A 16,684-nucleotide genomic window follows, 5' to 3' on the forward strand; every position below is an offset into this window, starting at 1 on the left:
GATTTGCCCATCTGGGGCCTGAACACTGGTGGTCAGAGCAGAAGGATTACATACTGTATTTTTCAAGCTATTTTCTTGTTTACATAATCATGTACAGTGTTTTCTTTCTTAATAACTTGTTGGCTTACATTCATCTGTTCCATTCTGTGGACTCTGGGCCATCTTCTTAGGAACTGATAGCCTGCCTGTATTTTTTGCTCTTGATTATTTCTGCCTAGGCATGTTCATTGTCCCTGTTTTGAATCCTGGTTTTAGCTCATTTCTCTTTAAGAGATTTTTTATTTCCAGTGCCTTCCATCATACTTGCAGCTCTTCTTCTAGATCTTTTCACTGAAAGGGTTATTAAACATTGGAATAGGCTGCCCAGGGAGGTGGTGGATTCACCATCTCTGGAGGTGTTTAAAAAAAGGGTAGATGGGGCACTGAGGGACACGGTTTAGAAGTGGCTCTTGTCAGGGTAGGCTAAAGGTTGGACTCGATGATCTTAAAGGTCCCTTCCAACCTCAACAATTCTATGATTCTATGATTCTATGATTCTATGTGTCATCTGGAAACATGACAAGTAGAGTCATTACATTTCTTTCTGGAAGTGTCCTGTTCCCTTGTCCAGTGCTCACAAAATCCCTTAAGCCCCTAATTGCTCAAATACTTTGGAATATCTTTCTGTAAATGTTGCTGAGACACTGCCATGTATTCTATAGGACATTCAGAGAACTGAACCTAGCTGTTTTAAAATTTAGGATACCAGCTGGCTCACCTTTTTAGAAGTCACCCTGTACTCTCATCCTCAGTGTGCAGTGATGCTTTTTTTTTTTTTTTTCTGACTTATGTTATTTTCTCTCTACCTTGAAGTAATGACGGTGTCCAGGTTGATTTGTCATAAGCTGATTTTCCCCCAGTCTTCCTAGTCCTCTAAATAATTATGGGCCTGTGAAAGACGCAGATTTGTTTATTCTCATTGAAGTTGTTCATTGTATGAAGTCAAGCGTGCATGTGTAACTGTTTGCAAAAGTGTGGCCTAGCATTGTAAGTTTCATAACCCACTCCTAATTAAAAAAAAAAACCAAACAAAACTAAAAAAAGAAGGCTATAATCATAGCTCGGAAGGGATTATGTACTGATCAATGTCAAAGCACCAACTCCATTAAAATTTGTGGATTGCAGAGGCTGCAGAATACATGGCCTGGACCAATGATGAAGAAAATTATTTTTTTAAGCCCCCAATTCTTTCTCAAAAATACTACCTCGTATTTCCCTTAATATTTTCCAGAAATTGTGTACACTATTCCAAAACAGCTGTCTGTACAGAGAAGTACTGTTTTCCATCAGTTCAACAAAAGAGGCTTTGCCCCATGCTTTTCCTTAAAGACTAGGCAGTGGAGTTGACATTTGATTCATAAGCTTTTGATCCATACTTAATCTTAGGGTGGCACGCATCCAGAGCACGCGGAGTGTTGGATATTGCGTACCTAATGAAGTAGCTGTTGGTGTACAGCACAGTGGGAGACTCTCTCATGTTCTCAAACAGCAGCTGTGGAGTCGGTCTGTGTTCCCTGGGTGGGCCTTTGGGGAGAGAGGCTGAAGGAGTCCCTGAGAAGCAGGGCCTCTTCTGTTTGCTCCCCTTTCTTTGCAGTGGGTTTGCAGTGAAAGTAAAATTCAGCAATGGGTTTTTTAGTTTTCATTCTGGAGCTACTGAGGCTGCACCATCATTTCACAGCAACGTAATCCTGTAAAATATGACATGTTATTGCTAATTTCAAAATGTTCTCTTATACCACTGTAGGTGAGGAGAATGTCCTCTGAAAACAGTGGAATTATTCTTATTTTATTCAGTGAGACTATAATTAAAGAGACAAGAAAGCAATGAAATGTAGCAGTAATGAAATACAACTGATGGCAGAAATGTTTCAATCTTTCCCTGTTTACAAGAAAGATAGATGAGGTAATCCTGATTGCCTGTAGGCTTACAGCCTGGGTGTAAAGCAATCCATCTATGGGGAGATGCCCAGAGGTGTGACTTGCTATGGCAAGCTTCAGGCAAATCTGATATCTCGTTTCATTCAGTTACACTTTAAATGAAGGATATAAGAGGCGAGAGAGTCCAAAGAAAAGAGGTGGAGGTTATGCTGGATCACAGTTGCAGGCTGAAGTCCTCTAGAAAAAGTTCGAATCATCTCAGAAACTTCTTTGGAAAGGAAAGGGCTTTTCAAAAACTGTGAAGAGCTCTTCTCTATGGTTGTGCTTTACAAGACCTGAGTGTTTCTCTCCAGGCAAACTGGGGCAGCTTTGCCTTTGCTGTCCAGGTCCCTGATTTGGCAACTTGAAGAGACTAGCAGGCTAGTTTCTAAAAAACCCCCTCAGTCATCAAGAGAGAGCAGGACATCAGAATCATTAATGAACATGAAAGGAGTGATAGGAAACATCAACAATTCCTGTTAAGCAGAGCAAATGATAATAATATTCAGAGGATAAAGTCAAAATAGCACTCATCCTTTGACATTTTCAGGAAACTAAGCAGTTGTGTAGGGAGAATATATTTGCGAAAGTTTCTAAAATTACTCTAGAAACCTTGTTGAAGCAGGGTCTCAGCTCACTTGGGCAGAAGAACAGGTTATTATTAGTTAGGCATTTTCAGGATTGTCTGTGTCTTCTATTGCTTCTCACACATAAGTCTCAAAGTGTGTTATAGGGTGGTCAATATTATTGTTCCTGCCGTGCTGAAAGACCAAATAAGCACTCAGAGTTGATAATTTGCCTGGGGTTACCCAGAAGCAGAGCAGAGGACTCCAGTGTGCCTGTTTAGTACGTTGTTCACTCAATCAGTGTTTTCTGAGAAGAATCCACCCGGGGAAGGTTGGCACAATATATTCACACAGACAGAAATCACATCAAAGAGTTTAACACCTCAAATTGACAAAGGCGAAGCAGGAGCACAGAGGGATGCATTAATTTTCTTCTGGTCTCACAGCAGGTTCACGGAAGAAACACGGCCCCAAGCCAGGTGCCTTGCCTTGCTGACAAGCAGCCCACCCCCAGGCCAGGCTGGCTCAGCCAGGGTCTGTGGTCACACTCTCTTCTCCTGAGCTGACACCCTGTTTTCACCTGGAGGTGGAAGAAAGAAGTGGTAATATGAGATACATTTATTTTGCACACAGGTGAAGTTCTAGGAACAGAAAACAGAAAAACTCTCTGGCAAAAGGGAACAAAATAGGGAGAGAATTTAGAAATGCCATGCCATGTATTTCACATTTGGCAATTTGTACTTCAGAGTTAAAACAATTTTGTATGTGCCCTTTCAAAGTGTGAGGCTGCATGCATGAAGAAAGCACCTATTTTCCTCATGCTTTGAGCAGGGGAGCCATATGTTTTAAAAATTAAAAAGAACAATTAGTCTTGGAGCATTAAATCTGACCATCTAGGTGGCTGACTAGCTTTCTCGCAGAGATGGCTGTCCCAGAGTGAAGCTGAGGAAACAAGGCTTAGAAATGTAAATGTTAGTAGGTGTGCAGGAATATAAATTAGGAAAATTGACAATTTAAATTACTTTCATTTACTTTCATTTGCTGAGTTCCCAGGCCGGCATCAGAAGTTACATCTGTCGGGTTGCTAGCAGGGTGGGGTATGGAGGCAGAGGGGCATGGGGACAGGACAGGCTCAGTCCCCATATTGACAGTAGGATCTGCAATGACAGCATATTATCTCATGTAAGAAGTCCTAATAGAAACAGGAGCTTCCCCCAAACATGGAAGGTACCATGTAGGGGTAGCTGTCAGCTCAGCCGAAGTTTTCAGGCCTCCGGACACTTAAAGCACATCGTTATTACAGACACCTCTGGATTCTTTGATTGAGGTTTTCCTGTTTTGCTTGGGAGGATTATAGATGGAAGGAGGGTTAAATGATAAAGTGAATCATATGAGAGTGAGGGAATGCCCACACAATGAAAGAAAGGATGACTGGAGGAGACCTTTTTATTTCAGCGGGTTGTGTGGAATAGAAAAATACAGATTTAAGGCATTCTGGTGCCCAACACTGTGCTTAGATGCAAAAGGTTTGTGCATTGTGCTTGTTTTGACTATGAGATCCTTGGGGTAAGGACTGTGGTTTTTTCAGATCACCTAGCACAGTATTAACCTAGTCTTTGTGCAGTCCTGGAATGCAAACATTAACTATGATTGTTTTTCATGGCAAAGGCTATGGCAGACTATATTTACAAGGAGATCCATTTTATCCAATTTAATTATTTTCTGCTTAAACAAAACACATTCATCTTAGTTTTGTATTTGTTTGGGTTTGTTTTTTAAATACTATATTCATGTGAGAAATGTGCCTTTGCAGTATTTGACAGTTACTTTTGTAGGTTAATAAAAATCATAACGTTTGTAGCCCCAAATGTCAAATATATCATTACAGTTGGTTTTCAATGTCCATTTCAATATGGTAGTTTTGTGCTTGACTGCCATCATGGAGCAAGAGGTAACAAGCCAGGGCCTCATTGGTATCAACCACTGGACAGCATTCAAAACATCTAGTCATTTAACAGGCAAATGGAAAATCTGTAAACCAGTGTGACAAACTACCTGCTACTCCTTTCCTACTGTTCCTTTTTCTGTTCTGCAAATACAAATTACATGAATCTCTACCACCAAGAAATCTACAGACTCTAACAGAATGTCAGCCTTCAACTCGGCTGTATGTATGAGAAGGCAAATAATAAATAGGAGCATTGGTACGCAATTTTCATGCCATTCATTATTCTATGCAGCTCTTTCTCACGTCTATTCTTATTTGATTCCCCTAGAATATGGCCACATTTGACTAAGTAGCTGTTCTGATGAAGAACAATGGAGGCTACTTCACTATTTCACTAACTTGCTTTCAGATAGTTGTCAGTTCCCTTTAATTTTGTGCTTTTTATAATTTATAGCTAAGAAACGGAGAAGGAGCTACTATGTTAAGGTGAGGTTCATCCAAGAGCAAAATTTTGAAGCATTATTTACACACTATTCTGAGAAATATATGTTATTGTCATTGTGAAATAGAATCTACCGTCTGATTTGGGAATACTTTTGTGTCACTATAGGCTATTTTCTGACTCACCTTGGCGAGGAGACTATGTGAATCTCATTACTTCAACAGATGACTGTAAGAGGCTTCTGTATAAAAGGCTGCAGTTTATGTTAATCATTTTAACCGAAGAGGAAAATGAGGAAAGTAGAATGGGGATCCATATTTATCAGCCAATTTTTCCTTTTCTAAATTCTATTTTTATTTTACAGGTGATGGAAGTTAAAGGACAAATGATTCATGTGCCAGAATCAAATTCGATTTTGTTTCTGGGTTCCCCTTGTGTGGACAAACTGGATGAACTGATGGGCCGAGGACTCCATCTTTCGGACATACCTATCCATGATGCTACTCGCGATGTCATATTGGTTGGGGAACAAGCAAAGGCCCAGGATGGCTTGAAAAAACGAATGGATAAGCTGAAGGCAACGCTAGAATGCACACACCAAGCCCTGGAAGAGGAGAAAAAGAAAACAGTAGATCTCCTTATTTCTATTTTCCCTGAAGAAGTGGCTCAGCAGTTGTGGCAGGGGCAGCAGGTTCAGGCCAGGAAATTTGATGATGTCACCATGCTCTTCTCGGACATTGTTGGCTTCACTGCCATCTGTGCACAGTGCACACCCATGCAGGTCATCAGCATGCTGAACGAACTCTACACACGGTTTGACCATCAGTGTGGATTCCTGGACATCTACAAGGTAATAGCTCAAGTTAAATTAACAAAATCTAATGGAAACTAAGATAGAAAAAAATCCCGGTAGCAATCTTCCTAAATTACAGACCTCCATATCAAAATGGAAAGGCAATAGTTTTGTTTCACATGACAAAAAAAAATCTGAAATATGCCCATTGAAAGTAAAACACTTTGATGCTGAGCTGTCATCATGGTTCCCTCATGGGAATATATGCCTCATATTGCCATTTTCCTATAGGAATGTACATCTCCTGTATTATAGCCTGGTTTCCTTTAGGTGACACATCAGCCACTGTGTCCTAAGGGTAATGAAGTGCACAGTGATGATCCTAGACCAAGCTGCAGCTCCTGGAAATACTTTCTGTTTCAGCTGAAACTTGAATGGTTTAGGGTTTAGGCACTTATCTCTCACCTGAAAGAATTTATTTTTTCCACAAAAAGCAGAGGATTCACTAAAATAAAGTGTTATAAGAGATTTAAATTTCCACTGAAAAACAGGAAGGGGAGAGCAGATGTCCATTCATAGTCAATGGAATGAGTGGGACACGGCACCGGGGTGCCATGCTCCTTTACTGCTCTGCAGAAAAGGAGATGTTGCATGTATTGGTCCTGTTACGGACTTCATCACGTTCACTTCTCTTCAGTGGATTTGGTGTCCAGTATGTATTTGAGAGAAAAAGGAGGGGAGGTAGAATTTAATAAATGCAGGTAAGGTATGATCTGTGTAATTATCCTGTGAAATCTACAGAGAATATGTTTTGTATATGGAATACTTTTAATTTTGTGATAGGAAAAACAGAGCAAATTCCTTTTTATAATTGAATACACCAAAGATAAAAACCCTGAATTTTAAAATTATGTATTGACTTCATTTTCTGCCCAACGCTTGCAAACTAAATCACCAGTTTTCAAGCTGTTTCAAATAGAATTTGTTGATAGACTATAGAGAAAAGGTGTTCACAAGACTGCTGTCATTTTCATTTTTAGCCTCTAATACACTTTAAAAGGCATCCAAAAATATTAATTACCCATCTAAATAATAATTGTGGATGAAAAGTTACAATACATACAACAGATAGAACTGAACATAGTATATGTTGGTAGGACAGTATACTGAAGTAAAAGGTCACGCTGTAAATAAGTTTTGTGCTCTTGGGTGATGGGTTTGTATTACTAATGCTCAGAAGCCATTTTGGGAGAGGACTGCAATGGAAGGTACCAACCCTCATTTGAAAATCGTTATGATGATAAAGTCAGAAAAGATTGGAAGTTTGATCTCAGTTTGTATTAATCTGGTGTTGCTGCACTGGATCTTGAGCCAGCTCTGAGAACGGGACTTGAGGAACTTCTGACCCACAGTCGAGAGTGATGCCTAGTGACCCTGTTTCACGTGCTGTATCTGGTACATGGGTGTAGTTAGTGTTTTCCCAGATGATTAATTTTAGTTAGCTGTTTTGAAGCATTCAGGACATTCTTTGTTGAAAACTATGGTTGCATGGGAATAGGAAATAAAGTATGTAAAACTCTATGACCTGTGTGGAAGGAAGGTTGATTGAGTCCTGTGAGAATACTAAGAAGGAATATTTATACATAGGTCATGATTATCATAGAATTTAGACCATGGCTTTCAGCCTTTCACCTAGCTTTGTGCCACTTCACATAGAAAGATATTACCGTATGGAAATACTGTCCTGACCAGTGAAATAAGATGATGGCTGCTGAGATAGGCAAGATAAGATTTATGCATTCAGGAAAAAAATAAACTCCAGAAAGCTAAGAACCCCATGTAATTCTATGAGCAGGGGAATAAACAAAACCTGTTTTTCTATGGAAGGATGTCTTACACCTCTAACACCTTTTGTCCACTGTTACTGCTTTAATATAGCCAGTTGTTCTCAGATCCTTTCATCCTGGGTTTTCCTCCATCTCCCTACTCCCATGTAGGGAGCAGCCCTGAGCAGCCCTAGATATTCCCTGCTTCCCTCCACAGCCCACTCATGAGCAAGGCAGTGTGCACTGTGGCTATTTTGGAGCTTTGTGTAGCTTTTTTTTCTCCCCCCAAATCTTTTTTTCATTTATTTTTTAACTACAAGCCTAAAAAGTTACTGTAGGGTTAAGTGAAAATGACTCAGTTAACCATTATAGAAAGACAAAACTCAGGCAATGAACCCTTTTCCTTTTCCTCAGACAATCAGGCTTAAAATAAAATGACAATTCTCTTGAAAAAGCATTTGCATTTAAAATAAAAATAACTTGTGTGTTTATATCTTTTTCATCTGTTTCAGATGATATTCTGGAAGGTAAGCTTATTGCTAGGAATGATCACCACCACAACAACTATAATTTTAGAAGTTATTGTCAGGCAGTGAATTTTAGATATGTAATCATCAGTAATTGTACCTACAGCCTGCCTCTAAGATATACTCCTGTAATTAGGCTACAGAAATTTATCATGTGATCTATACATATCAAAACAGATCAGTTTTCACATTTGCTTGTTTTTAAGCAACATGGCAAGAATAATTTGCAAAGATCATTTGGTGAGTACTTCTTAATACCAAATTCACTGGTTTGTAAACAGAAAATTAAGCAAAATTAATTAAATAAATTCTACGCTGTAAGCTATTCACCCAGCCTTACTGTTACAGCTTTTTGAATTCAGAACCTTGTTGCATCTAATCTTGGACCCAGATAATGAATGTAATATTTTCAATCGTCTCATACTATTCATTCAGGGATGTTTACAGAAAAGTATGGCACAGAAAGAAGAACAAAGATCCTTGCATTTAACAAGTCAGACAGAGCGCAAGCATAATGAGCTGTGACATACAGAATAAGAAATGCCTGGAGAAGGCTGCAGGGGAATGAATTAGACTTTGAAATTTCTTGGAAATTAAAGTAAATAGCTATAACTGATGAGGCAGGGAAAGGTTATCCAATGGATGGATGCATAGGTAAGAATGACAGAAGCAGATGATGGTCTCAGAAAATGAACTTCACAGCAGCATTTTGAATGGATACCAGAAATGACAGGTTACATTTGTCCAGGCTGAGGGAGAACGTTGCAGTAATTGAGATGCATGGTGATACAAGTCTGGGTGACAGTTGTAGCAATCTGGAAGAATCTGTGCTTTAGAGAGTGAAACTTTAGAAGGAATCTGCTTACATATAGCCTTGATGAAAGATCAAGAGGGACACTCTTGGGGAAATCACAGAAGGGAGAGGATGTGAGAGAACTGAGACCTGGCAATGCATTTGGAAACTGGTGCTGCTGACTATCTGTGCTAATTATATTTGGCTTGGAACTGAGGAATGGGAGAAAAAGATGCTGTCAAGCAGGGAGTGCAAATCAAAGCATTGTAGATGCAGATGCTCAGTAAGCTAGTGTCTTTGGACACGTAAGTAGAAACATCGACTACAGGAGCAGAAGTAATGGGAGAGGGAAGATCTCAGTATATCTTGAAAGCAATTGGTTTGGGTAAAATACATACTGGTTGGCCTGACTGTGTCTTTGTTTTGACCTGTTTTTCTCTGTATCTGAGGTCCTGTTGTTTATGAGCCAAGTGCTGGGAAACAATGCTCCAGCTAAACCATCTCTTTATTAAATAAGCTATTTACATATGCTGCAGCCACGGCTGCTGGCATTTAAAACTTAACTCTGCAGACTGAAATCTTCCCTGCTTAAGATTCCTGCAGCTTCTGTTTCTCCCTCCAAGTAATATGTCTTTGACATAGGATCATTTAATTATTTTCTTTTGTTGAGTCCTTTTGCCTATGTAAGCCTACTTTCCCAGCTCTTTTTCCCTCAGTTTACTTTCTGAAACAACCCCATTTCCCTCCCTCACCCTTCAACTACTGCATGGAGTAAAGACAGCACATACTGTGGCTGTTTTTATGCACTGGATGGGTGGCTATATATATCTGGCTGGGTAATGCCAAGCCAAATAGAGCAGAACCAGGCCTGCTCCTGTTGGTGTTAGTTTCTTTATCCTTTCTCTGGACAGTGCAACATTTGTCCTTGAAGACATTTGCAGATTTTCCCCTAGCACTAAACTTCACTTTCTATGAAGTGCTGAGTCCCACTTTCCATGTCTAAGCAGAGAGTCACAAATGTTTTTGAAAATGAACTGCAAAAATTTCTTTGCTATACATCTTTTTGATCATAGGTTGATATACGAGACACCTGGCCTGCTGGTGGCAGGTGGGATGCACCTGTCCTGGAAGGGGAAAAGAATTTTGGGGCAGGAGTTGGCAGGGCTCATTGACAGGGCTTTAAACTAGATAGGAGGGGGGAAGGGGAGATAACTGTGCCTGTCAGGAATAAACCCAAGGGAAGCATGCCAGGGCTTGAAGGATGGTGGACTAGTGAGGACTCTCATCTGCCATTTCATTTGAAAGAAAGGATAGATGTTTAGAAATCATGCAAGCACCTGGGAGGGGTCTGGTGGGAAATGGGGCCCACACTCACAAAAAGGTGTTGGAATCATTAGCTCATCGGAAGTGCATCTGTACCAATGCACGCAGTGTGCGCAACAAACAGGGGAGCCTGAAGCCATGATGCACCAGGAAAACTATGACATAGTGGCTATCACAGAAATGTGGTGGGATGCCTCACATGTCTGGAGTGCCACAATCGATGGCTACAAGCTCTTCAGGAGGGACAGACAGGAAAGGAGAAGCGGAGGAGTGGCCCTGTGTGTTAGAGAATGCTACGAGAGCTCGGAAATCAAGTATACTGATGATGGGGTGGAGAGTGTTTGGATTAGGTTAAGGGCCAATAAAGCTGATATCGCTGTGGGAGTCTGCTATAGACCTCCCAACCAAAGTAGTGAGGCGGATGAAGCTTTCTATAAGCAGCTGGGGGAAATCTCACAGTCACTTGCTGTTGTTCTTGTGGGGGTCTTTAACCTCCCAGATATCTGCTGGGAATACAACACAGCAGAGAGGGAACAATTCAGGAGGTTCCTGCAATCTGTGGAGGATAACTTCCTTCACACAACTGGTAAATGAGCCGACGAGGAAAGGTGCCCTCCTGGACCTGCTTCTTGTGAACAGGGAAGAACTTGTGGGGGAAGTAAAGGTTGGTGGCCGTCTAGGGCACAGTGATCATGAGATGATCGAATTTCTGATTCTTGGGGAAACAAGGAGAGGGGTTAGTAAAACTGCCACCTTAGACTTCCAGAGGGCAAATTTTGACCTGTTCAGAAGACTGCTGGACAAAGTCCCTTGGGAGGCTGCCCTGAAGGCTATAGGAGCCCAGGAAGGCTGGACATACTTCAAGAGAGAAGTCTTAAAGGCACAGGAGGAGGCTGTCCCCGTGTGCCGAAAAACAAGTAGGTGGGGAAGGAGACCGGCCTGGCTAAATAAGGACCTTTGGCTGGACCTCAGGAACAAAAGGAGAGTCTATGACCTCTGGAAGAGGGGGCGGGTCTCTCATGAAGACTAGAAGGATATAGCGAAGCTATGCAGGGAGAAAATTAGGAGAGCCAAAGCGCAGCTAGAGCTCAACCTAGTTACAGCTGTTAAGGATAACAGAAAATGTTTCTATAAATTCATTAACAACAAAAGGAGGATTAGGGAAAATCTCCCTCCCTTATTGGATGCAGAGGGAAACATAGTCACAAAGGATGAGGAAAAGGCTGAGGTGCTCAATGCCTACTTTGCCTCAGTCTTTAGCAGTGGAACTAGCTGTTCCCTGGGCACCCAGCCTTGTGAGCTAGGAGACAGGGAGGGGAAGCTGAATGAGGTCATCACAATTAAAGAGGAAGTGACCAGTGACCTGCTGCACCGCTTGGATGCGCACAAGTCTATGGGACCGGATGGGTTACATCCAGAAGTGCTGAAAGAGTTGGCAGACGTGCTTGCCAAGCCACTTTCCATGATCTACCTGAAGTCGTGGCTAACTGGGGAGGTCCCAATGGACTGGAGGGTAGCAAATGTAGCACCCATCTACAAAAAAGGCAGAAAGGAGGATCCAGAAAACTGTAGGCCTGTCAGTCTGACCTCGGTAGCAGGGAAGGTCATGGAGCAGATCATCTTGAGTGCCATTACAAGTCATATAATGGACAAGCAGGGGATCAGGCCTAGTCAGCATGGGTTTATGAAAGGCAGGTCCTGCCTGATGAACCTGATCTCCTTCTATGACAAGATGACCCGATTATTGGATGAGGGAAAGGCTGTGGACATTGTCTACTTCGACTTTCAAATTGCATTTGACACTGTTCCCCATAGAATTCTCATGGAAAAACTGGCTGCTCATGGCCTGGATGAGCATACGATCTGCTGGATCAAGCACTGGCTGGATGGGCGGTCCCAAAGAGTGGTGGTCAATGGAGTTAAATCCAGCTGGCGGCCGGTCACAAGTGGTGTTCCTCAGGGCTCGGTGTTGGGACCATTTCTGTTTAACGTCTTTATTAATGATCTTGATAAGAACATAGAGTGTATCATCAGCAAGTTTGCAGATGACAAGTTAAGCGGGAGTGTTGATCTACGTGAGGATAGGGAGGCTCTATAGAGAGACTTGGATAGATTGGATCGATGGGCCAGCGCTAATGGAATGAGCTTCAACAAGGCCAAGTGGCAGGTCCTGCACTTGGGCCACAACAGCCCCATGCATCACTACAGGCTTGGGGAAGTGTGGCTGGAGAGCTGCCTGGCAGAAAAGGACCTGGGGGTTCTCATTGACAAGCGGCTGACCATGAGCCAGCAGTGTGCCCAGGTGGCCAAGAAAGCCAATGGCATCCTGGCTTGTATTAGAAATAGTGTGACCAGCAGAAGGAGGGAGGTGATTGTCCCCCTGTACTCAGCACTGGTGAGGCCACCCCTTGAGTATTGTGTCCAGTTTTGGGCACCTCAATACGAGAGAGATATCGAGGTGCTGGAGCGAGTGCAGAGGAGGACAACGAAGCTGGTGAAGGGCCTGGAGAATAAATCTTATGAGGAGCGATTGAAGGAGCTGGGACTGTTTAGTTTGAGGAAGAGGAGGCTGAGGGGAGACCTCATCACTCTCTACAACTACTTGAAAGGACATTGTAGAGAGGTTGGTGCTGGTCTCTTCTCACAGGTAATTAGCGATAGAAGAAGAGGGAATGGCTTCAAGCTGCAGCAGGGTAGGTTTAGGCTGGACATTAGGAAAAAATTCTTCACAGGAAGAGTGGTCAGACACTGGAATAGGCTGCCCAGGGAGGTGGTGGAGTCACCATCCCTGGATGCGTTTAAGAGTCGTTTAGATGTGGTGTTAAGGGATATGGTGTAGGGGAGAACTTTGTAGAGTGGGGTTGACGGTTGGACTCGATGATCCCAAGGGTCTTTTCCAACCGAAATGATTCTATGATTCTATGATCTTTGTTGTCAAACTTTTAATTGAAACGATATTGAATATTTATTGAATAAGACAATATAATTCCACAGGTTAATGTTATAGTTAGAATTCACAACTTTGTTCTGTGAATTTCTGCTTTCTTTTTGGCTTCATTATTTGGCTAAACTGACTGTCTGAGTGCTGCCACACACATGCCACAAATTCCTTTACCAGCTTCCTTGTGGTTCTCTTTGGCTATTATTCCTGGCAACATTATTTCAGTCACTTTACACTGAATGATATTATTTTATTTTTTTCTGAATGATACAGCTAGTATGTCAGATTGTAATTTTCTGGTTTTATACACCTAACTCTGCTACAGCCTTAATTTTTGTTTGATGTAAAGACCTGAGACTGAAAAGTGTGGGAAGTCTGGACTGCTCTGAAGTCATTCAAGACTGATACTCACCAGTTCTGAAAAGTGTTTATACTGAGGTTGTGATATAATGCTTTTAGGAACCTAATTTTAAACTCATATTTTCTAAAAACAACACTTTACCTTTTTTTACTGATAGCTTAAGTTGCAGAAATCAGTATTCGTTTTACAGAAAATATCAGTACTTTCTCAGTGCCATGACTATCCCTCCTTGATAACCAATATGATAACCATAGAATGATGGAATGGTTTGGGTTGGAAGGGACCTTAAAGATCATCTAGTTCCAACCCCCTGCCATGGGCAGGGACACCTCCCACTAGGAATACTGCAATGTCAGGAGTCCTGAGCTTCAGACTATTCTGAGGTTTTCCAAGCTTTATGTTTCATAAGCTAAAAACCATAGTCTCCAAGTTTTCATGTAAAATCTATGGCCACTATTTTTATCTTATTTCTATCACTTCTGCAGTTTTAACCTTTTAAGTTCAGTGCAACTACATGACCATTCTGAGAAGGTTTCAAATTCTTTTAGCTTCAGCTTAGGCATCTGCAATATGAAGATTATGATGAAGTGCAATTGAAATATATAAATGATACTGATACTCTTGTATGAGCAATATGATATGAATAGGTGCAGTTTTGGGGATTACTGGTGTACTAGGTGTTGCTTCTTCCTGTTAGTTTAAAGTCAGTGGGTTTTGAATGTGTAATAGAAGAAAACAGGTAACAGAAGAACAGTTCCATTGCCCAAAATCTCTTTCTCTGTGGTGCCACCCAGCCTGGTAGAGCTGCCCTTCAGCACGCTGCTCTGTTCAGGTCCCACCACAAAGGGCTTCTGATTCTTCTTTTTCTTGCTCTGAGCAGGCTATAACACCGACTTTCTCCTTGAACTCTCTGGCTGCACGTGGACTTACTGTCACACACATGTGTCTCACTCCATTATGAAGTCTGGGCAAAGCTGAGGCACCTATTTTTTTGTGGGAACTCAGAAGTGTTCTTGAGTTAGGTGGAAAAAACCCTGAACAAAACACAAAAGATTCCTTGGATTTTCCCTGCAGATCTGGTGTATCACCACCCAAGAGCTCCAGGATATTTTAAATCTTCCCATTACTTTAAACATGTATTTTTCTGCAGCCTTGTGGAGGATTTACACTTTTTGTCTTTAGGGAGATTTGCAACTGAAGCAGACATGCAGGCTCCAAAAGAGTTATTCTTTACTTTACAAACATACAGACCTGCACAAAGCACTAAAACATCTGTGTGTGTTACCCTGCTTTAGGCAATTCATCACCCAAGAATCCTCTAAAGAGTCTAAGACTTCTGCTTCTGTATATAGTTTCTTCTTCAGGAACACTGTGCTTGTATATATTTCTTTCTCTTTTTCTCATTTGTATCTCTCCTGCCACTTTTCTTTTGTCTGAAAAGCACACATTTGTTTATAAGTGTCCTGCTCCATTTCTCTCAAGCTGCTTGGGAGCCTTGCAGCCTATGTCCAACTTGCTGGTCCTGGGAGTTCTTCCCAAGTCCTTGGTTTGTGTGCAAACCCTGGCCATATTCTGACTTTTTATTTGGATGGGACCGGTAAGGGTATCCTCTTTTGGGGGTGCCTGCTGCAGCATACAGGTCTCCCTGATGCTATGTTTTGTAAAACCCACCATTAATACTTAAATTCTTTGTTTTCTTGTGTCATGTTTTCCCACCTTCTAAATTTTAGTCCCTATGAGGGTATGGAGAAAATTGATTTCACTTTCCATCAGCGTAGGCTATTTATATTTAAACAGTCCAGTATTGTGTCAGATCTAGAGGATACATAGCACAACTGTGACAACATATTGCTGTCCCTTCATATACCTGAGTACGCCAAGATGCAGCATTTTCATTCATGCAAATAGCATTCAGAACTGCACCTTAATTTCTTAAATTATTTAAATGAATATGGAGGATAGTTAGGTAAGTTAAGAGAAACTAGCTAACATATGAATTTAAAGACATAAATTAAAGCTTATGTAACCTTGAGGAAGATGTTGTTCAGTAGTAGTTTTAATACCAGGGATACCTATAGCAAATTAACACCACTCTTGACATCTGGAGAAGGGCAGTCACATTAAACTGAAATGTGTATCTTAAGTTATGCATGATTATTTGAATATTTGCTTATTTTGTTAAACAGTTCTTTACTTTGACATTGCAACTACCTCACATAAGGCAGAATGCCAGCCAGGATATTTTCTATTCATCAGACATCATTTGGTGTGATTTTTGCGATTTTGTACTTGCCTACAGAACAGAGAAATCCCTTATGCACTATGACTTTTGTACTCCACGACTGTTGTGTGCAAACCTAATGTTGACATCATGTAAACTGTAAGTCTTCTAGCATGTCTCTATTATAACTAGTGAAAAAACCACTTTTAAAATACTAGATAATAAGTCTACACAGCAAGTACTATTTGTCTCTTTTCCTTTCGTAAAGAAAACATCACTCTGAATTAATGTGTAGATGAAAGAGTTCCTCCATATATTGGATACTGAAAGATTTATACTTAAGACTGCTAAGTAGGCGCTATAGAAAGAGTTCGGATACAGCTCTTCCTGCAAAATGCTCCTGAACTTGCCAGCATGTAGCATCATTAAACTCACTAAAAATAAAACGCCCTCAGGCCTGGTAAGAGCAATTGCTTCATAATTAGGCTCTCGGGAAAGAAGCTGGGATTTGTAGTAAGACATTTCTTTTAAAAAATAAGCTTTACCAGATGAACAGATTTCTGAACTTCATAGGTGGACACATGGAATCCATTCCTGCTCACATGGGAGGGGTTGTCCATACACTGAGTTACTTCCAAAAGCAGAATGCAGCGTCATAAAAGCTTTGCAGAGTTACCTTGAAACTTACGCACGAGATTTCACTGCTTAGGAGTTAATTTTGAAAAGTTGAAAGGCAGAAGCTAAGACAATCCAACACTAAGGTAGAAACTGAAGGAGATTCTTGGGTCCACTTGAAGACAGTCTTATCCTCAAATCCTATCTTGAAAACTCTTAAAACCTTTAAAAAATAGGAGGTATAGTATAGTATCCGAGAGATTTTGGGAATCTATAAATAATATTGTATCCAACATGTAGAATTAATTTCTAGCAAAAAACCCCAAACCTAAATATTTTAAGCTGACAGATGTTTCTGAGCTTCATGGTGTT

At 41.1% G+C, this 16,684-nt stretch overlaps 1 protein-coding gene across 1 annotated transcript in view; it reads left to right on the forward strand.

Moving 5' to 3' along the window:
* The window catches only part of GUCY1A2 (guanylate cyclase 1 soluble subunit alpha 2), a 167,700-nt gene that overhangs the window by 85,159 nt on the left and 65,857 nt on the right, over positions 1-16,684 (forward strand). The window contains exon 5 of the mRNA XM_074570363.1: positions 5,277-5,762. Coding sequence (XP_074426464.1) covers positions 5,277-5,762 — 486 coding nt within the window. The remainder of the gene's footprint in view (positions 1-5,276; positions 5,763-16,684) is intronic.

Source organism: Larus michahellis, chromosome 1, assembly GCF_964199755.1.
Source record: "Larus michahellis chromosome 1, bLarMic1.1, whole genome shotgun sequence".
NCBI lineage: Eukaryota > Metazoa > Chordata > Aves > Charadriiformes > Laridae > Larus > Larus michahellis.